This window comes from Pollachius pollachius (assembly GCF_949987615.1).
Source record: "Pollachius pollachius genome assembly, chromosome: 2".
Taxonomy (NCBI): Eukaryota; Metazoa; Chordata; class Actinopteri; order Gadiformes; family Gadidae; genus Pollachius; species Pollachius pollachius.
Genome location: NC_136935.1, coordinates 10,315,400 through 10,337,632, shown reverse-complemented (window position 1 = coordinate 10,337,632; position 22,233 = coordinate 10,315,400). Strand labels below are relative to the sequence as shown.

The window sequence follows — 22,233 nt, the reverse complement described above, 5'->3', positions numbered from 1 at the left end:
TTGGTGAGGCAGGACCGAGCCTAGACAACGCGTACGCATGCGCAGTTGATTCGTCAGTAGGTTATTCTTTCGTTCCCCAGCTCGCAGCGCAATCAATCGCCAAAGCAAAAGCAGTAGCGACCCACCGGCTTGGAGTTAACCATGAGCTACACAGTCGAAGAACGGGGAGACCTACATAGTCTGAACTACCGCTTGTTTTACAGTAAGTAGTTCAACTGTTCTGATTGAACGTATTGATTCGAGCTCCTCAACGCCACTCACGATCTCCCACGTGTCACTTATATTCATTCTGAATCGGTCCATCATATAATACGCCTGTGCTCGACACCGCGATTTGTATAATTGAAACATGGCTTCAAACCTAACACTGGTTCAGCCTATATGTGCCATCTAACTTGAAAGGATGATGCAAGGTAGCAGGGAGTACCTGTTAAGGAGTCTGCTGTAGTTTGCGTCCTGCTGCCTTGCATCATCCTCCAGCAGAAGCTGAGTATGGTACTAAACGCCATAATGAATGAAATGCCGATTTTTAATCCGATAATTTTCATCTGTATCGCACGACCAGTACGTAACTTTAAACATTTTACAGTAACCAATTTGTATTTAGTTCGGCGTACGAAACCGAAAGTCGATATCTTTAATGCGTGGTATCCGGCGGCTTCCAAATCTGAACAAGGCCCTTTTGTCAAAACTTGAAACATTTATTTTCTCTTTTGCAGAAAATGCCGATGGAAAGGTTGTCTCCCCATTCCATGACATACCAATGTATGCTGACGAAGGACAGGTAAAGTGGACTAGTTCCCTCACAGGCCCCCTTTTGTAATTACTAATGGATCTAATTGTGTGTTGCTCTCTCGTCGTCTTCACTTCACTACCATATAGTTAGCCTCATACCATAATTCTGTAAGTCATATTTTAAGGTTCATCTTGTATTTAGTGTAAAAAATGCCGCAGTCAAATAGATGACTTGGCAGATAGTGATTATGGAATATAGAAAGATCTCTGATTGACTTAGGATATAGCCAATGAGGCACAGTGAAACAGAAGTGTTAGGAGAGTAGAGTTAGGTAAGTTATCACAATTTGGCCAGAATATGACTTAGGAGGACTGAATGAAATGTGTTGAAAACTGACTCCAATGATAAAGAACACCAAGGCTAACTTGGGAATCGTATGTCCAAAATTCCGAACTACCCCTTTAAATGGAAAAGGAAACCAAGCATAATTGTGATTGTGATAAGCAGGTTCATAGTCTGTTTGTCCAAGGGCGTTTAAACATTGCTGATTCCTTTCCTGTTACGTGCTATTTCAATCTCCACGTCATTTTTAATAGAGGTTGACAACTCATGAACTCTCCGTAACATATCTTTATTGCCATCTGCTATTGCTCCTAATTTATGTCGATTCCATTTATTGACTTATCTGTTTTCGTTCCCAAAACTTCCCTTGGCTTTTCAGAACATCTTCCATGTGGTTATTGAAGTACCAAGATGGACAAATGCCAAGATGGAGGTATTTTATTATTTTCCTGTTCATGCAGTTCATTATTTATCCTGTTTATGCAGTTTCCTAATTATTCATTTTGAGGTTGCATGAAATGGGATGTTACTCTCGCATAAGGAAATAAAAGCATTGCAACTCAATAATATACAGATGCTTGCAATACGTTAGGATTGTAGATATTAATTTAGTGCATTGTTGGCCCAAGCAGAATCAAACCCTGACAATATTAGTGCCATAACATGTACACCACCAAGGGTCTGAATAAACAATGGAAATGAATTTCTACTTAATTTCAGATCTCTACAAAAGAACCCCTCAATCCAGTCAAGCAAGATGTGAAAAAGGGTAAAGTGCGCTATGTGGCGAATGTGTTCCCTCACAGAGGGTACATCTGGAACTATGGAGCTATTCCCCAGGTCTGTGTCTTTATACCTATAAGGAGCTCATTGAACCTATGTTGGTTTTCAAACGTAATCTCGGAAAAACTGAAATCTGCCTGCCAGATTTCACCTACTCATATCAGAGTTTAAACGGTTTCTTCCTAACCTGCTTCTTGGAACAGGTCCCAGCTCTGAAGCAGACATGTTTGATTATTAGCTTAAGGCCTGTATTATATCTTTCACCTGCAGTACACAGGGCAATATTCCCACTGTAGGGCTTCCTACTCATACTTTGTAAGATAAATCCCATATCTACTATCTGTCCAAACAGTGCCCCAATGATGGGTCTATTTATGAACAACTGCAATAAACGACGTCATACTAAACTACGTACAATTCATTTTAGCTGATTACATTCTTAAGAATTAATTGTGACATTATCAGAATGGCATTATTGTCGCCCAGAGAAAAACAACAGACTTGTAAACGGCTTTAAATTGAAGTAGTTTCCTAATATTTTGTCATTCCCTCAGACGTGGGAAGACCCAGCCCACAAAGATCCAGACACCGGTTGCGTCGGCGACAACGACCCTATCGACGTTTGTGAAATCGGCAGCAAGGTACCACGCCATCCCAACTCCTCCATTTGTATCAAACAACAGCCTCCGATGACACTCAAATATAAAATGACTCATTTTGAGCCATGGAACAGGACAGTAACCAAAAATGTACTCTCTAGGTGTGCTCACGTGGGGAGGTAATCAAAGTGAAGGTGCTCGGCATTCTGGCCATGATTGACGAAGGAGAGACTGACTGGAAAGTCATCGTAATCAACGTTGACGACCCCGAGGCCAAAGACTTGAACAGTAAGCCAGTAATTCTGTTCGATTATATTTCCATCCACTCATTTTCATCTATCCTCTCTGACTTGCTGGCAACCGAAAACCTCTTTTGTCTCAAGTATCAGGGTCATTTAGTGGTTATGGTCTTCCCATGTCTGAGGAGGTTAGTAAATATTATGAAGAAGTTCAGGTTTGAGCAGCGTGCAAGTCTGTTTTTATTTTCTGTGCCACTGTTATGACATTTACAATTTAATATGTGATGTTCAATTTAATAGGGTTGATTAAGAGTATTTAGTGTGTCATTTATTGCAGTTGTACATGTATACAACCATCATTTGGGCAGCGTTTAGATTGATACTAGATATTGGCATCTCAATAAGTGAGGGTTAGTGAGTTCCAAGCCATATAGTAGGAGTGCTGTCTACTGCAGGGGAGAATATAAATCACGTTGGATCTGAATCCAAAGTCACTTTGGATGAGTGTCTACTATTTAAGTATTTAGTAACTTGGCAAGGTGTCATATTGAGATGCAGTAACACAACTTTTTGTGTCCCTGTTTGTTTAGATATCAGCGACGTCAAAAGACTGAAACCGGGCTACCTCGACGCCACTGTGGACTGGTTCAGACGCTACAAGGTCCCCGATGGGAAACCAGAGAACCAGTTTGGCTTTAATGGAGAGTTCAGGGACAAGGTGACCCCAAAACAGCTCACTGTCTGCCAGCATCAATACATGTTGAACACATAGCAGAGCAAACTCACAAAAATGTATACTAAAATGAAATATTTAGTTGTACCTGAAACATTAATCGTAATAGCATGGCTGCTGATTTCTTTGTAGGACTTCGCCATAGAAACCATCAAGACCACCAACAAATTCTGGAAAGCCCTCATCTCTCAGCAGGTCAAACCAGGGGAACTCAGCTGGTAAGCGATTAATCATTTGGGATGGAGGCTGTTGCCAGATATGCCCATTTGTATTAATATATCTTAGATATTCATACCATACTGCTGTAGAGGACAAGTTGTTACAGTGGAATCAAAGCTAAGTTGACTGTATTTAAATTAGTTACTTAGGTAAGGTTCTTTCACACAATGTGTAATAATTTGTTGTATTTGTACCCAATGCAGCATGAACACGACCATTTCCCCGGATGACAGCCCCAGCCACGTCTCAGTGGATCAAGCCAAGGCTATCATCGAGAAGGTCTGTTTGCTAATATTTTGGTTCTACTGTTTAAAGTTGCTCTGTATGTGCGGTTTGTGTGTGACGCTAATATTAATAAATGTCATCCTGTTTGTTTTAGGTGAGTCCCCCTGGAGCAGCAGAAGCTATACCTTCATCAGGTAATATAAGTATAATGTTTGTATAATACTATCCGATCATTGAGTTGTCATTACTTTGATCATGCTCATTTTGAGCAGATTCATTATGTAAATTGAAAATAATAGTTCTTGCTTTTCACATTAGTGCAAGCTGTAACATTAGTTATGTTTTTTTGTGAAAAATATTTAAACGGATGCATAGTAACATCCTCATGTTTAAAGAAAATCGGTACATTCATCTATCATTCAGCTAAAATTGCACATGCTTGTTTTTATTTATAGTGGACAAATCGTTTTACTACGAGAGGAAGTAACTGAAGAACTGGATGGAACAAATCAAGACTCCAGTCTGTTCAGTTGGACCAACGCTGAACCATTCTTTGCAGGGATTCGATTTTGGCTTTTTTCAGCACATAATACTTAATGGAGATCCTATGTAGAAATACATCTAATTTGTAGGCTACTGTAAGTCTTGGACAATTTTTACTTAATTTAAAACGTTTCTTTGGAGATGTGCGCTTGTTTACTACTCTGTACTGGTCAACTGCTTCTGTTCTGTATGAGACCCTGAAATGCTTTAATAAAGCGATTATGTTCAAATGACTTGGGCATGTTTTAAAATGGCTGTTATTTCTTTAGCTTGTGTTACCAAGGACTCCAGAGGATTCCCCAGTGTTGTGGACGATTACTATTGCGGCAATTATCGCTGGAAATAGTGCTGCCTAGCGTTTATTTAATTGTAGTGCGAATACTTAATGATTCATTTCTGGAAATATGTACACAACTGCACGTTTGTCTGTTCTGTACATCGTTTACGGGATAGCTGCGAGGTTGATTAAAAATGTTGCCCCTTACAAATAATGTCCTTGAGTGGGACACTGAACAAAGTGGCCTAAATTATAGTTTTATTGCCCTTTTACAACGTATTTTTCATTAGGGTTCCTTACGGTGAACGGGATCATATAGGCCTACCCGTACCATACCCCTAACACCCTATCCCAACACCACCCCTCTAGCCCCCCCCCCCCCCCCCCCGTGAGCGCTCCAAAATAACCATTACGCAGTTCCGGTGAGCTGTCAAACGCGTACCTGTCAATCGACGCAAAAGCTTGGACCCAAAGTTTCGGATCCCGCGATAATATCTCAAGGTAACGACAACTTTGTATAGGATAAACAGTCCGGACCAGAAATCCCACGTGTTTAATGTTTACTGCCAACGTTGTTTTATTTAACTTGTCCTTGTATGAGTCAGTCAATGTTGTTCTTTGGATTTCCATTCCCTAGGAGTTGGATGACTAACTCCGATATTACTCTGATGTGGTTTTGTTCTGTGTCGGACCATTGATTTAATAGCGAAAATAGATGAGAGAGGTCTAATTTTATAGGCTAAGAAGTCATTAATGTGACATGGAAATTTCTATTTAGAGTTTAACGTGTATCGCCAGTGGTTGTCAATACATGAGCCGTAACTGAAAGTTCGTGAAGTTGCACAAACAACAAATAATGTCTGATTTCTCGCGTCGACCAAAGTAAATTCCAGACTGTGAGCGGGTACGCATCCCCCTTATTTCGTGCGTGCCCGTGAAAACACTGAGAGGCGGATGACTGGCGATATCGTATGTCAGAATGCCACAAGTTATCATATAAATAGTCTGAGCAAGAACACTATGACTCGGGGAGAGCCACAGACCAGCTGAAGGAGGGGTTTTTTTTGTTTTTTTTTTACACCTGCCATTATGCAATATTTCTCCCTTCTGTGCGCGTCTTTATACTTGGTGCGATTACGCAGAGATTATACATACCAGTAATGTAATCCCGTTCCAGCAATATAGTTGAAGCAACATTCAAACTGCTAACACTATAATAAACATTGCCTCCGTCTTTATATTTGTTCAGATGTTTCAGATAGGCCTATTCTACGAACAAAGCTACATCTCTTTTAGACTGTAACCTTTTCATCGATATAATGTTGACTAACGCATACAAATGTATATGTGTTAAACACCCATTACAGAGGGCCAAGAGACATGTCTTTTATATTCAACTGGCTCTGCAAGGGCTTCAGCAGTGTCTTGCAACTTCTAGGTAAAGTACCTTCAACGTGTGATAATTTGCCTATAGAATATGTAATGAGTACAAATCTTGTATAGCACATACGGTTTCAGATAGACCCGAGGCGTCTTATTCCAATATGATTCCACTACAAGCATAACAAATATGACCTTATAATATAAGAGTTATTTGATTGTGTTCTCTTTCCCCCCTGCAGGATTATACAAGAAGACAGGGAAGCTAGTTTTCCTGGGACTGGATAATGCTGGGAAAACAACATTGTTGCACATGCTGAGAGATGACAGGCTAGGACAGCACGTCCCAACTCTGCACCCGAGTACAGTGAATCATTCACACCATTTCACACTTTCATTCGATAAGAAACTGGATACTTTTATTCAAAACAACTCGCAGTGGATGTTTCTACATGTCGCCTAGGAGCATAGGGTACAGTCTTGTGATATAGACCCACAGAGGCCTTCAGGTAGACTGAACAATGAGAATCGAACCCAGTACCTTTTGGCTGGGATCCTAGCCACAGACCAGTAGCCACTCACACTTCAGAGGTTACAAAGTCCATTGTCTTCTTACTAATTTCATGATCACTATATGCGCTCATTCTGTCCACAGCATCAGAGGAGCTGACTATAGCTGGTATGACCTTCACTACATTTGACCTTGGTGGTCATACGCAAGGTTGGAGTTTAGTAATATTGCTTTTGCCATCACATTTCATTTCAAGTCCATCAGATCCTTTCATTCCTGGGTTCAACGTGTCCAAACTTTTTCCAGCCCGGAGAATTTGGAAGAACTACCTCCCAGCCATCAACGGTATCGTCTACATGGTGGACGTAGCCGATCACGAGCGGCTAGAGGAGGCTAAAATTGAACTTGATGTGAGGCAACTTTATAAAAAAGAAAAGTACAAATGTCAGTTTCTAGCCATTCCGGGTTTTGAACTAAACTTCCTGCCCCCACCCCTCCCAGGCCCTGTTAACAGATGAAACCATCTTCACGGTCCCAGTCCTGATCCTCGGGAATAAGATAGACCGCCCAGAGGCCATCAGTGAAGACGCTCTGCGGGGGATGTTCGGTCTTCATGGACACACGACCGGAAAGGTATTGGCCTGGATCTGCCTTCAGACAAGACGCAACCATTACTACTATTGTTTAGTCATTTACCAAAGGCTTTAAGTGGTCTTTAGATGTAATTAAGGCAGACATCATCTTGCCCGTCCTGCCAACAGGGGTAGTAGTCAAGAGGTCTAAGTTTGAGGGTCAAGCCCACAACCTTTCAGTCGGGGGTCAAACACTCTCACTACTTGACCGACCTGCCGCTGGTAGATTTGGTTGAAAAAATGCCAGGTATATGTATTGCAAGGAAAAAACCCTGCCGACAGGTACACTTTAAAGATTTAGTATCCCAACCAGAACCTTTCAGTTGGGAGGCAAACCCTCTAGCCACTAGCATATATTGGATGGTATGCAAGGATGTTTATGGGGAATAAAGATATGCATTTGGAGGAAAACAAAGAGGGACCCACCTCATTGATGCTGTGTTTGTTGCTCTCTTACCAGGGGCAAGTGTCGCTGAAGGAGCAGAATCTGAGGCCGATGGAGGTGTTCATGTGCAGTGTTCTTAAGCGGCAGGGATATGGAGACGGCTTCCGTTGGCTCTCCCAGTACATTGAATGATCCAGAGAAGAGATTCTCTAAGATTTGCCATGCGGGTCTATGCATTCAAAAACACAAAAACAGGGCCAACATGAGACTACCTACAATATCCTGACTGTCTTGAGAATGAGGTCATTGTATACCATGTAATGTTACTATACCCTGTTCACAAGATATTTCAGTCAGTTAAGTGAGGTCTATTTGCTATTTTTCGTGAAAGATGTCATTAAGACGCTTTCATCCAAAGCGAGTTACAGTGAATTGAGATGCATTTCACCAGGTCAGAGGGTAAAAACAGTAGATACAGTTCATCATGGAACAGGTATGGTTTTGGAATTTTTCTCAAGGATACCTAACACCCACCACCACCTAATATAATTAATAAGAATCCTGCTATGTTTTTCTGTATCACCTTTAAAGTATTACGTTTTCTTATAATGCTGCCAATGGCCGTGCCCAAAGTTACAAAGACCTAGCCAGTGCTGTGAACAAGTTTCTGGGCATGTGTTATTTTTAGCATTGGTGTAAGCTTACAGAGAAGACTATGCTGAACATTGGTTAACTTAATTCAGCTTGGTCAGTGAACCATGCAATCTCAAAAAGTGAATAGTGTTGGTGATTAAATATATTTTACATGAATTCTGATATTTTTAAATTTTCCTTATGGATGGCAGGATGTGTTTAACTGATTTTCATGAAGAATAAGATGAAGAAATAATGTTGGCATCTAGAAAGTGTTTACATTTCTCTTTGACAATACAATAAGCAAAGATTAATTGATATTAATCAAATTCATCCATAGCCTTCATAGTTGTTAAAGTAATTGCTTGAGTATTTTTTGTCGCACGTGAAGGTTTACCACTACATGTAATTCAAACTTTATCAAATTCGTGTTATGGTATATATTTTATATTGTTTAACATTAGTGTATGTATAATAACAGCATTAGGAGAAATGCAGGATGTAGGATGTATGCAATGACAATGCTTTATGTTACTGTGAAAATACCCAAGTACTTTGTGATTATTGCTGCCTGTAACATTGTAGTTGATATGAGGGTACTTGGTATTGAAAAATCAGGTTGTGCAGACTATTGTCAGTAGAATATATTGCTTTGTTAATAACAGTATAAACATTGCCAAGTTTATCCTGTCAAATTTGTATATTGGGAAACTGAAAAAACAAATTTTTGTTAACTAAAAGTAGCATTAACTTTTTACTGAATTATTTATTCGTATGTTCCGTTTTAAAAACGAACAACCCCAATTTGGTTATATGTTTCATGTGTCTATGTGTGTCCATATTCGTTGCAGGTTCTTGCAAAAACAATAGTATCTGTGACACTTAAGTTATAGCAACGTTTAAAGAATAAGTAAGTATAGTATATTCTTGCTAGTAATGAATTTACAAAGTTCATTTGTTTCTTCTGCTGATTGTTGACTCTCCAAACGAGCATGCGCATGCCAGCTACTCACCTTCGATTGGTTAAGAACTAATCGTATTTGACCAATCCCGTCTTTCCGGTCACGGCCGTCGTTCTAGGGACCAATGGAATACCACCAGGAAGTCGTGTTTCACCATTTGACAGGTTTCCATAACTAGGCTCTCGTCAACTTATTTCTTTTCCGAGAAATACTTCAACAATATACAAAAGGTACACGCCTTTGTTCTAACTACAGGATTGTTTTGTGAAATATTATCTATATATTTTTTCATTGTTCAACCACGCAGGATTTCAAATAGTTTGACACTGACATTTGAAGTTAAAAGTAATCGAAATTGCAGTATGGATCTGATCGAGGGGTCATGTTGTGTCGTGACAGTCTCGCAGCCAGCTTCAGAACAGCGAGGCTTTAGTTGTAGTGGAGTCATCCTTAATCATCATGCAGGAATCATCATTTGCAACGGATTTCCATTTTCTCGTTTTATGAACCACAAGTCACCTGTTGCCCCACACAGTAGGTTCTTGTTACCAGACACCTTTACTGCCAACCTCGACATCCAGATACATTCACCTGCACGGAGAGAAGTGAAAAAGGACTTGATCCCTAACATCAACTCTGCTCCTCATAAAGCCAAGGTGCTGATGCTCGTCAACTGCTTGGAGTTCAACATGGCTTTTCACACTATTTTCCAAGAGTCCGACAGCTGGAAATTCCACAATGACGACGGCATGGAAGAGCTGATAAAAGAGTCCAGGTTTCTTAGCTGGTTTGCTGTCCTGAAGACAGATTTCGAGGACAATTGCCGAAGTTCAATAAACATCCCTTGTGCAAAAAGTTCTTCTCTTCGCAAAGGAGCCGCAGTCGTTGCATGTGGCTCACCCTTTGGTTCCCTCTGCCCAGACCTCTTCACGAACACCCTCAGCACGGGCATCGTCAGTAACTTATGCGGGGAGGACAATGCGGTTATTCTCACAGATGCCCGGTGCCTGCCCGGTACTGAGGGTGGGGGGCTTTTTGTGATGGAAAGCGACGACCACGTAAGCCTGGTTGGGGTCATCGTGTCTTCACTCTGCTGGAAAGGGGTGGAGTGGATCGGTCTCACCTTGGTTTGTTCTGTCCAAGTTATTTTGAGAAACATAAGGGACATAACTGACAGGAGAAACGTAGAATCTACACTGATGGCGCTGAGCTGTCTACATGGAAGTGCACCGGAAGGCCTTCGAGGCCTGAACACAGCGTCGTCCTCCTTTTCCTCTTCCAAGTTGAGGAAGTACCCCACCTTGTGCTTGATTGAAAGTGGACAGTTTTGGGGCTCTGGTGTTTTGGTCGCATCTCGTCTGGCGCTTACCTGTCGACATGTCGTCAACGGAAAGAAGACTGTTACTCTAAAGTTCCACCACAAGGGCAGGTAGAAAACACTGTCGATTGTCTATAATATCCTTCTATCTTCCTGAAAGCAACATAATGGTACCAAGTTATGATGGCAACAGGTACTGATAGGCCTTCTAGACAATTAAATTGAAAAACTAAAAGGCCTACTTTAATTCCTATTGTCCTTCATAGCTGACCTGACCTTTGTCTCTAGAGGTTCATGACCAGGGGGACCATGTGTTCTACTACTGCTTTGAATAAAGTACCCATACATTTGGTTTCCCCATTTATTCTCCTGTTCAGGTTCCATGTTGTCATGGGTGATGTGCTATTTTCCACAAAGCCGTCTTCCTCCTATGATTTTGCTGTGGTACAGCTGAGAGACTCTATTCCTGAGGTGGTGGTTCCAGTGGCGGCCAAGTCCTTTCAGCCAGGTGGGGTCAAAGATATTATTGTTATGTTGTATGTTGTTAATAACATCAACATATGTTGATGTTATTAACAACACTAATTATATATTATTTTATTCTAACAATTACATTTGTATTATTCTTCCTTAAGGCGAGGAGGTAGTGGTAGTGGGGTATGGCGGACTAGGAAAGAGCTGTGGTCCCTCGTTGACTGGCGGAATCCTATCTAAAGCCGTCAACTGGGATCGCACACCTGTGATGCTGCAGACGACGTGTGCAGTACAGGCGGGCGCCAGCGGGGGCGCTGTGGTACTGAAACACTCCGGGGAGTTATTGGGTAAGGCTTTCTTTTAACCAACATCCAGAAGCACATTTCCTTCTTTTAAATAGTAGCGGTTACTTAACGACTATGGTAAAACTTCCCTCATACACAAAAATTGCTTAAATTATTTAATTATATTCAATTAAGTCATTTTGCAGACCTTTGTCCAAAGCGGCATACAATGAGTATTTATTACACACATAAATGAGCAGGAAAGGGTTAGGGCGTTTGAACCCAGAATATAATGGCCCAATCCCAAAGTGAATAATTTCGCGAGAATGCGCAGCAAAGTCTGTGAGTCCGGACATTGGGATTGGGCCGTCATCTTTCGGTCAAACACCCAAACTATCATTCCCCACAATTGTATTCAAGTTTAAAACGTATAATTCTGTTCCTCTAAATCCTAGGCATTGTAGCCAGTAACACCAGGGACTGCACGGCCAACGTGACCTACCCTCACCTGAACTACAGCATCCCAGCGACGGTCTTCCAGCCCCTGCTGGAGCGCTTCAGCCAATCAGGAAACACGGAGGCCTTCAGGGAGCTAGACGCCTCAAGCGCTGGCGTCCGGAGGGTCTGGAGGCTCCAGAATGCTCAGAGCAAACTCTGACCTGATCAGCAGGTCAGAGTTAGTCAGAGGACTAACACAGTGGTATTGGAACCTGGCTTGCTGGAGATGTTTTGCTGGTATCCGATTCCCAACTCTCTTAATTCCTGCATTTGTCAATAATTGTCCTGCCTGAGGAATAAACATTTGCACATAGTAATTGTGTGTGTGTGTCTGTGTGTGTCAAACAGTCATAATTCCCTTTTGTTTTGGGTTCAGTTGTTACTTGGTCTGATTCTCTCAGGAGTGTGATTAGGGACAGGGTTTGGATCCAGAAGTGTAACATAAATGGTCAATCTAGTCAGTCAGAAGAAAGCTCTGTGCTTTTGTGATTTAATTTATTCACAGTAATATGGTGGTTATACATTTTCATAGGCTTCAATGTTTTGACTGGGACAGCCACATAGACATTAAACAGACCCTTACACTTCTTTAGAGCTGGTTTCAGCCTCCACAGTCCACCGTGCTACACACTGGAGGGAAACAAAGTGAGAGTAGCATGTTGAAACCCTCACCTTCATCATCTGCTGTCTCATCATTTTCTACACAACATGAGTTACAGCTGCCTTTTCAAACCACTTCATCTGGCTGCGGCATGAATCCTTGGAAAATACTTTTTTTCCTGAGTGGTGAGCTGTCCTCCCCATACCTGAGTGTGTCCAGTCTCCAGCAAGGACCCTCCAGTCCGGCAGAGAGCGGCAGAGCCCCTGAGTCTCCTGGGTGATAGTAGCTCAGCTCCAGCCCTCTCAGATGGGAGAGGTTGGAGCTCAGAGCTGAGGCCAGAGAAGAACAGCCTTCCTGTGTGACCAGGCAGCCATTACATTTACACACCCACACACAGGTGTGAATTATTACTTTTCTGGATGTATATCTGTCAGATGTCTTTGGATAGTGAGAGAGTCTACAGATCAGTGTGCTAAACCATTATAGACGGCCACAAAACCATCAATAAGTAACTAATGTTACCAATAAAAGTCAACAACATAACCTGAGGCTGAGGTTCCACCCTCAACACGCTGAAACTAGTTATTCATGTGCTGAGCCCTATTCCTATATTCAAACAGGTCCTCTCTCTGAGATCAAAGACTCTTTTACAGCAGGAACCTGGAAACACTGAACTTGGACTAGAAGCAGATTAAGAATATATAAATACAGTTATAATATATGACCAAAAATCTAAAGAAAAAATGACATTTAAGAATGTAGAAAGCTAAGGGAACGCTATTACTTAAAAAGGAGAAGAAAACGACCAAAGCTTTTTCAGAGCTAGGAAACAGACACAACATACCAGAGAAACATAGTAAAGAGAGCATTTAGAGCGTATCGACACTGTCAGAAACACCTGAAACCAGGACACCGACCTGCTCCTGAGTATGAGCTGTCATTAAAACAATCCATCAACTTAACTAAAGAGGATTACTGGTTTACCTGTACCAAACACACACACACTTTTACCAATAAAACATCACGCAGCCAGTTGAGATCAACTTGCTTAATCCCAATCGTCAGCTTGTTAAGGTAACCAAACAAGAGCAGACAAATAATTCAACAAATAATTATCTGCCGCGGTTATGACAGCCAGGTTTGTTGTTGGTTTTTTAAACCGGCGGCCACAGGTCTGCCAGGTGTAGTAGAGATTGAGGAGAAACCTTTTGTACTTGGACCTGTACAAAAAGGCACCTCTGAAGTCGTTATGGGCTGTGCAGAACCAGACCGACGTAGAAGAGGAGGAACCCGTACAGGAGCCCAAAAAAAGAGCCTAGGGTGGAGATTCGCCAATTGGCTCAGTGTGGTGAAGGAGGAGGAGCCCAACCAAAAGAGGAACACCAGGACCTACCTGAAGGAGGCCAAGGAGGAACACCTCATCTCCAGTAGTGAGTCCTTTTGAATAACCGCGGCTAATTGCGCAATCCAATGCATTTCATGACGCCGCTCAGGAAGTTGTGGTGTGTGGCTCTTACATTCTTTTTATTCTTCTTACATGTCCATGTTGTTCCGCAGAAGCATATAAATGTCAGGCAGCTTTGCTCAGTACAAGGCTCACAATGGCCGACAAAGAGCAGATGAGGATGGGGATCTACTGGGCAGAAGGAGGCTCTGAGGCTGACGGAGGAGCACCGCTACGAGAAATGGGCTGCAAAAGTGGGCCCTAGTGCTGCAGGAGAGGGGCCAGAAGATGGGCCTAAGAAAAGGATGACCAGATTGGAGAAGGTGGCTTTGGGGTGAGTTACTGTTTAATTCTTGCTATGAGAAGATACAAGGCTTCAGTATGAACTAAAAAGTATTTTTTTTTCACCTTGTTTCAGGTGCAATTCCAGATTGGTCTCCCTGTTCCAATAGGCCGATCCCCTCACCTGGGCCGACCCAGGTATGGGTCACCTGTAGGCTACATACATATACAAAGCAACACAATTTTTTTTTTTAAAGAAATACAAATGATTACAAAAGAGTACAAGCAAATAGAATACAAGCAAATAAATTTATTATTTTTCTGCTCAGAATTGCGGCACAGACTGGATTTGGTCCTGTGACCTAGGACGTGCAATTTGAAGCAAGCAAACGGTGGAGACATCACACTGGAGTTAAACCCCAGCTTTGCCCTAGCCCAGGTGAATTTAAACAAAGTCCATCTGACAACACCCAACCAAGTCCACATCGATGAGACATTAAACTGGAGTGAAACCCCAGCTTTGTTTAAATTCACCTGGGCTGGTAGTATGCAAGTCCTACATCTGATGAGACCCAACCAAGTCCACAACGATGTATGCTTGGTCAGTGGGGACATCGCACCGGACTGAAACCCCCACCATGTTGAAATTGACCTGGGCTAGTTCAAAGTGTGCACGTCCTAGATCACGGGACAAAATACAAAGTCTGTCGCAATTTTGAGCTTAAAAAAAATAAAAATGAAACTCAAAGACTCAAAGACAGCATGGCTCTATGGACCAATCTCCCATGGCAACGGTATCCCCATCTTCTCAGGGCGTCTTCCACAGTAGAACCGGCCAAGTTCAATCTGGAAGAACCAACAGCTACTACACCAACATATTGTACATTGCACTTTTGTATTCAACTGTATTATTTTTATTAGATGACAATACAATCTATTACAACTTTATTTGAGAAAACTTGTCATCTTGTGTTTTGATTTAGACGTATCCTATACTAGCCGACACACTCTCTTCGACCCACGCATGTGCGAGTGTGTACAAACATACACACAACAGCAGGAAGGGATAAGCTTTTTGGCCCAACTCCAGATTCCTTCCAGACAGGTCTCCATCAAACGATGCTCAAGCACAGAGCATGTCGTGAATAATCGCATTGTCGCATTGTTGTTAGCATTTAGCTTCTACCGGGAATACACCCGGATATGTAGCACGCACCTAGCCTCTAGCCATATAAACGGGGGTCTTATATCGAAATTCTGTTTTTATTTAATACAAGATACAAGTGTGATTTGTTAAACGTTTGAACGAAAGTTAACGGTTGACGGTTTGTTACGAAGGCTGAAGTAGTAGTCTGAAGTGTCAATGGGCGGACGGCATTGAATTCCATTGTGAAAAATAATATTTCAAAAGTAGAATATAATTTAAAAATCTGAAAGGAAGCGCGCGTTTCCAAGATAATCTGAACATTTTAAAACTGGAATGGATTCTAGTTAAACAATTGTGGAACCAGATTAGTTCCCAAAGTTTGTAGAGAATATTAAAGAAGAAAGAAATAAAGAATAAATCTAAAGAACAATAGTTGAGGACTGCATGCAGCACTCACCTTATTATACGTTAAACCTTATTAAACTTTTTCAATAAGGTCTATCGGATAGCATCTTCCAGACCCGTCTGCACGTGTGCGTCTAATTATAAATTAAACCCGACGGGCCTAGAGTCCTGTAATGTGAACTGGCATCCACCGGGTGGCGCAATCTCTCTATATACTCAAATTAGAAAATGTCTCTTTCAGTCCTTATCCTTTACTATTATACCATTATACATATTTCTGTAATCTCGCATTCATAACCTTCCGTTTTTTACAAAAAAATGATTGATTATGATAGTGATACTTCTTTTGGAGCAGTAATGGCAGCACTTGTTGAAGTCATTATTATAGATGAGTGCGCCATTGGGGAAAAATATTTTTCTCCCATTGGGGAATTTTTTTAAACATTTGCAGTTCCATCTATACAAAGGTAACGGAATGAGATCAAATTGTTCACAAGGAAAGCTCAGATCAACAGCCCAACTTGAATTGCGAATACAAATGAATTGGGTGTATCGAAGAATATATTACTGAACAGGCCTACCGAGGTACACATAAAACCCATTCACACCAGGCTACAGCACATGTGGCCTGTAAGGCATGTTTTGTGTGTATGAGTAGGAGAGGACAGCTGGCTACGGATGATTGGCTCCTTTGGGGTAGCCATTATCAGGAATGGGTTTTCACACACACACACACACACACACACACACACACACACACACACACACACACACACACACACACACACACACACACACACACACACACACACACACACACACACACACACACACACACACACACACACACACACACACACACACACGTCATAACCCCTCAACAGACTTGTAATTAAAAACCAAGAGAACTCCACTGTCAGCATAGCTCGGGACCTGATTGACACAGCTTCTTTTTCTCACAGAAATCGAAACCCGAAACATGACTTTTATCGTTGAGGATGTCTTCTCTGTGCATAGACTACAATACACAGACAGCCCCACTTAAGGGTGTGGGCTGAATGTGCATGCATGACCCTATACACTCTATCTCACACCCGTGTTCACTGAGATGGGCAGCATTCAGAGAGGGAGAGAGATGATGGAGTCAAGTCTATAGGAGAACCAAGATGCACAGACAAGACATCACTTCTATAGGTATTGTGTGGTTGTATATGCTGACATGCTCTGGATCTAGTTTCGTACTGTGTATGTCAACTGGCTCCCAGCTACTGCAGAGTGAGCTATGAAAACAATAGAACAGCCCCTCTCTGGGCCCCAGATTAGTTACACAGCAATGCTTTTTTGCCCATGGTACCAAATAACAACAATAGCTTTCAGTTGACTTAGGGGAGTGGGGTGGTGGGGCAAGGTTACTTCAAAGTTCTCGTCTCCCAAATATGGTAACCTATTTGGCCTAATATACGATAACATCATACTTTATTATCTACGGGTGGGAAATTCCCATCCCATGTAGTTCACATTGAGACCAAATCTAAAATCATACAGCAATTGATAATTTCTGTTTATTTGTGATTTTCGCATTCATTTTTGTAGCGTGAATATAAAGAAACTGAGAGCTAGCGTCATTGGATTCAGTTCAAGGATGGCGTTGCAGTAGCGACAACAAGGAAGAAAGGAGCAGGACAACAGGGGATGTAGGGTGGCCATGCTCGGGCCACATAGACCGGTTTATTTGTTTTTTACTAAACACAATAGTTGATCCACATTATGATACAACACTTTGTCAATGTGAGCCGTGTGCTCTGCTAGTCTTCCAAACCACTGGAATGGTAGGACCAATGGGTGAGGGTCTTGCGATAAACACGTTATATACAAGTTAAAGAGTTGCACGGGTGAGACGTTTCGTACAAGTTGTAAATGAGACAGCACTACTGTCACATATGAGCATAAGCATATGAAATGGAAAGGGTCAAATCGAAAGGTGGTACCATAATCTTCCCATTGTCTTTCTACCTCTCTTCAGTTAACCAATCATAATTGTCAGGATATAAAATAAAACGTTTGAGGGCTTGAATCCAGAGGGCCAAAATACACCCACTAATATCTGAAGTTTGTATGCGACCAATACTTTTACTTCTGGTATGTTTAAACTGTGTCCCCCGCTCAAAGACAGCCCCGGAATATACAACTGATAGAGAATTAAGATCCACAAACATTGAAGGACAAAATTCTACACTCCTACCTACTTTATCAATCTTTTTTTGTTTTAAATATGTGTTCCTTTCCCTCCTTTCCATGCCCATATATATTCCTTATCAATCCAAACCAAGTTCATAGCTTGTTAAAGACAGGTTAAACACTACCTCTGTCTTAGTGTGCGTGTGTTTCTGTGCGTGTGTGTGTGTGTCTGTGTGTATCTGTGCGTGTGTGTGTATGTGTGTGTGCGCTTGTTTGTGTGGGCGTGCGTGAATGTGTGAGAGAGAGAGCGCCAGATCAAGATCTAGAAAACATAATAAGATGCTCCTGTGGGTGATCTCCGACACCACTCTTAGTCAAGGCCTCCCCTTTCTTTACCAGATATACCCTCCATCATCCACCTCCCCCACCTCCTCCTCTTCCTCCTCCGCCTCCTCTGCATTCTCCTCCGCCTCCTTCTCCTCCTCATCCTCCCAGCCGACGCCGCTGCCAAAATCCCCCGAGTACACCACTTCATCATCTGCAGACGGCGGGGGTGGGGGTTGGGGGGCAAAGAAAAGGAGGGGGAGACATAGAGAGGATTCGAAATTACCCACAATGCACTGCATCAAAAAATTGAGTTAATTTCTATTCAACACATACACTCTGACGTTGAGGCTTCCATACAGTCCGTCGGGAGAGGCTGCAGAGGAATCCGTTAAAAAAAAAAAGTACTGACTGCCTTGGCAACGGCAAGTCGTGTGTGTGCGTGTGTGTGTGTGTGTGTGTGTGTGTGTGTGTCTATTTGTGTTTGACTCTGTGTAGAATTGAACGGTTGTCTCAGAAACCGGTGCCAAGGCGGACCCCATTCATAGCAGACACCGGTTGAGCTCCAGCCAGTTCTCGCCGTTTATCTCGAGGGACTTTTCTCAGGGTGGCAGGCGTCCCTTTAGAATGCAAATGACACCCAGACACATGAATGTGCCACTGGTCCAGCTCCCTGAGTTATGCTGCACCGGCCCTCCTAGCCCTTCAAAATAAAGGCGCTCTGTTTCTGAATGTGGGTCGACAACGAATGCTACTACACTGGGAGGTGTTGTGTAAAGTAGGTGGAAGAGGGACAGAACCAAACAAACAACGTGTTCTGCCTCGATCAGAGTGTAAATACATAAATGCACAAAAACGTACATATAAAAATCTACTATGAATATAGAATATAGTAGATCGATATAGCAGACAGATAGTAGTTATATAGAATATGATATATTCAATGTGAAGATCTCCTACCACAGTCAGGCTTACCTACCCCTACAGAGAATATGATATATTAAACATTAACAGAGCTCCTACCGCAGTCAGGCTTCCCTACCCTATATAGAATATGATATATTAAATATGAAGGGATCTCTTACCACAGTCAGGCTTGCCATGCATCCTGGAGCCAGCTATCTCCCCTCCATGCAGGTCCACGCACCAGCACTCTCCTCGGCCACACTGCTGCTTCCGGAAGAACCCATCCTCATCGCAGCTCGGGATGAACACACCTGAGACACACACACCACACACCCACATGAACACGTACACACACCCACACCCACACGTACCGGGTCACCTGAAGAGCATGGGGGTATCTGCAACCTATCAGATACCCCCATCTGATAGGTTGCAGATCCCTGAGACCGCAAAGGTCTGTTACTGGACCTTGGTTTATTTACTGGTGCTAACAAATCCTGGATGCCCCCCCCCCCCCCCCCCATGGGGAGGGAATCATGTGTTGTGTGTTCTGTTGTGTAATCTCACCTCATTTCATCTCAGCTTACCTCAGTTTATCTTAACTACTAGAACTTTAACTTATATTGTATTATCACAGAATCGATAGCAACAAGCAACTAAAATGACACATTTATATTTGCAGATGTGCTGTTTGTGATTGCAGCGAAATCACTCTGTAATGTCAACGTCATCGACGTCTCTGTAATGACTGATATGAATAACGAATTGATAGTGTTATATTTGTAATATGTTGTAGGAATCGGTATCACGTTGTCTCTGATATCAGTAGAAAGAGAGAGAGAGAGAGAGAGAGAGAGAGAGAAAATTAAGCAGACAGATGAAACTGTGGTTTGCGTCAACACGTGAACAAACAATTGTGTGCCACAAACCACATTTGAGAATGCAACTTTCAACACAATCTTCCCCCGTTACGATCCGTCAGGTCCACCCCTCATAGTTTTGCCTGAAGTAAATCTGCCTTGTCATCGCCAGGGAGCCCGGCCTTAATAGAGCCGTGCCTCCGGGTGGGAGCGTCCCAGGGAACATGTGAGCATCAGGCAGGCAGCATGGCTCCTCCCTGCCCTCCACCAAGCCTGAGCTTAGCTCTGTGTCCTTCAGCAGTCCTGACTCACTGCCCCAAACAACACGCTACAATCTGCAGTGTGCACATTCACACAGGCGCACACACACAGGCTCGCGCACACGCACACACGCAAACATGCACACACGCACGCACGCACGCACGCACACACGCAAACACACACACGCACACACATACACACACACACAGGCTCACAAACTCACGCCATCTAAGATCCACCACTGGCTGCGGTCCCTAGCCGTCTGTCAGGGTATCTGTTCTTCTGCTTCTAATCCGCTGAGCAGGGGGCTAATCCTTGCCTCCTGCTTCTTTTCTGCTCCATGAAACAACCTCTAGGACCCTAAACCTTCTGGAACCTAAACTTCCCAGGAAACCAAATCTCTAGGATCCCACTTCAGCCTCTGGAAAACCTACATTTCTAGGAACCTGCAATTCTACAAACTTAAATCTCTTGGCCCGGAAAGATTTACCAGACAAGCCTCCACGAAACTAACCCTTTAGGAACCCAAACTTCTAGGGGCCTAAAACTTTAGGAACATCAACATGTAGGAACCAAAACTCCTCTAGGAACCTTTAACCACTAGGAACCTAAAACCATAGCCTTGAGGACCCTAAAGATCTAGGAATCTAAACTTCTAAGGGAACCTGAACCTCTGGTCTCGAGAAGCACACATGAACTTAAAGCAGCAGATTCAGCAGAGCGGCCCGCAGGACCCTGGCGGAGAAGGGTGGAGAAGCACGTCCATGCAGGTAAGCAACGTACCAAATTTCCTCTTGCCTCCTTCCTGCACCTGGATCCTCTCCAGCTCCGCCAGGCAGACGGGCTCTGTGGGGAGGGGGGGGGGGGAGAAAGTTAAGACGTTAAGGCTTTGAGGACGGACGCAGGCCAGTCAAAGCTGGCTATGGATTGACAAAATGGGAAATGTGTCAAATGATGTCATTTAGAAAGAGTCAGACCTAACCTCCTCATCAAGAGGAGGCTTAGAGATACTGAAAATTCACAAGCTAGCTTAGACAGATACTGATGAATTATTATCATCAGAGGCTTTATTATTTATGAAATAGCACACAACTAATTTTGGCCAACATGAACCAATATTTACAACACACTTACTTTTGTGTTGTATTCAGGAGTCGTTTTAAAACGACTCCTATATTCATCAATTTATCAATATCCGTATTGGCCCGTACCACAACTACCAATAATACTATCCTACATGTTGTCTGATACCGGCACATCATACATCGGTGGTGGTCGCTAGACCAGTGCACCCCCTCGCTGACCTTACTGCAGAAAATATTTTCTTCTCCAGAACCAATTACTGAAGCGGATAAGCCAGCAGGGAGCAGTGTCTCGTGGGCATTTCTACACCCAGCGGCGGCTGGCTTTCTGCTCGGCTGGCAGTGTGAGAGAGCCAGCCTCTCAGCCAGCAACACGGAGCTAGCCTGCTGGGAGAACCCCAGGCTCCACAGCAGGGGTTGCATTCAGGGGCCCCGTGGCCGCTCTCTTCACCCCGCCAAATGAGGTTAAGTGGGGGCCACGGAGCAGAGGCACTGGGAAGTCGATCAGAGCGGATCGCTACACCAGGGAGGTGCTGCAGAGCAGGGGAACCTCGACGCGTACACATAAATAGACAGACATACACGAATAGGAGCTCTCATGCTCTCCCTCTTGCACACACATACACATACACGCACACACACACTACTAGTACTACTACTAGGATCACGCATTCACACACACACACGGACAAATAGGCATACATGATCCCACACACTCTCTGTAACACACATAAACAGACACACATACATATGATCATAAAGACACACAACCAGAGACACACAAAATACACATTTATCAACGCCCACACAAACACACACACACACACACAAACACACTCACCGACAACATACACACGCACACACACACATATATATATATATATATATATATATATGATCAAACACACACACACACACACACACACACACACATATATATTACCAAGCACACACACACACAGAATACGTA

General features: G+C 42.9%; 4 protein-coding genes across 4 annotated transcripts in view; 3 read left to right on the top strand and 1 right to left on the bottom strand.

Moving 5' to 3' along the window:
* Positions 1–57: 57 nt before the first annotated feature.
* On the top strand, positions 58–4,646 carry ppa1b (inorganic pyrophosphatase 1b). The gene is made up of 11 exons (XM_079728821.1): positions 58–202; positions 720–784; positions 1,458–1,511; positions 1,799–1,918; positions 2,416–2,502; positions 2,622–2,748; positions 3,290–3,417; positions 3,565–3,650; positions 3,855–3,930; positions 4,031–4,070; positions 4,332–4,646. Exons 1-11 carry the CDS (start codon positions 142–144, stop codon positions 4,361–4,363), a joined length of 876 nt encoding a protein of 291 aa, XP_079584947.1. The 5' UTR covers positions 58–141; the 3' UTR covers positions 4,364–4,646.
* A 491-nt stretch (positions 4,647–5,137) lies between these two features.
* Positions 5,138–7,796, top strand: sar1ab (secretion associated, Ras related GTPase 1Ab; the record flags this gene model as incomplete). The annotated part of the gene is made up of 7 exons (XM_079758677.1): positions 5,138–5,197; positions 6,064–6,134; positions 6,319–6,438; positions 6,732–6,797; positions 6,894–6,997; positions 7,089–7,220; positions 7,680–7,796. The coding sequence occupies exons 2-7, from the start codon at positions 6,077–6,079 to the stop codon at positions 7,794–7,796; spliced, it is 597 nt and encodes a 198-aa protein (XP_079614803.1). The 5' UTR covers positions 5,138–5,197; positions 6,064–6,076.
* Positions 7,797–9,378: 1,582 nt separating this feature from the next.
* Positions 9,379–12,032, top strand: tysnd1 (trypsin like peroxisomal matrix peptidase 1). Its single transcript, XM_079758953.1, has 4 exons — positions 9,379–10,628; positions 10,895–11,025; positions 11,153–11,338; positions 11,731–12,032. The coding sequence occupies exons 1-4, from the start codon at positions 9,562–9,564 to the stop codon at positions 11,931–11,933; spliced, it is 1,587 nt and encodes a 528-aa protein (XP_079615079.1). The 5' UTR covers positions 9,379–9,561; the 3' UTR covers positions 11,934–12,032.
* Positions 12,033–18,222: 6,190 nt separating this feature from the next.
* The window catches only part of spock2 (SPARC (osteonectin), cwcv and kazal like domains proteoglycan 2), a gene marked incomplete at both ends in the record, with an annotated part of 25,001 nt that continues 20,990 nt past the window's right edge, over positions 18,223–22,233 (bottom strand). Inside the window, 3 exons of the mRNA XM_079730445.1 lie at positions 18,223–18,368; positions 19,240–19,371; positions 20,965–21,027. Of these exons, the coding sequence (XP_079586571.1) occupies positions 18,223–18,368; positions 19,240–19,371; positions 20,965–21,027 (341 nt within the window). The remainder of the gene's footprint in view (positions 18,369–19,239; positions 19,372–20,964; positions 21,028–22,233) is intronic.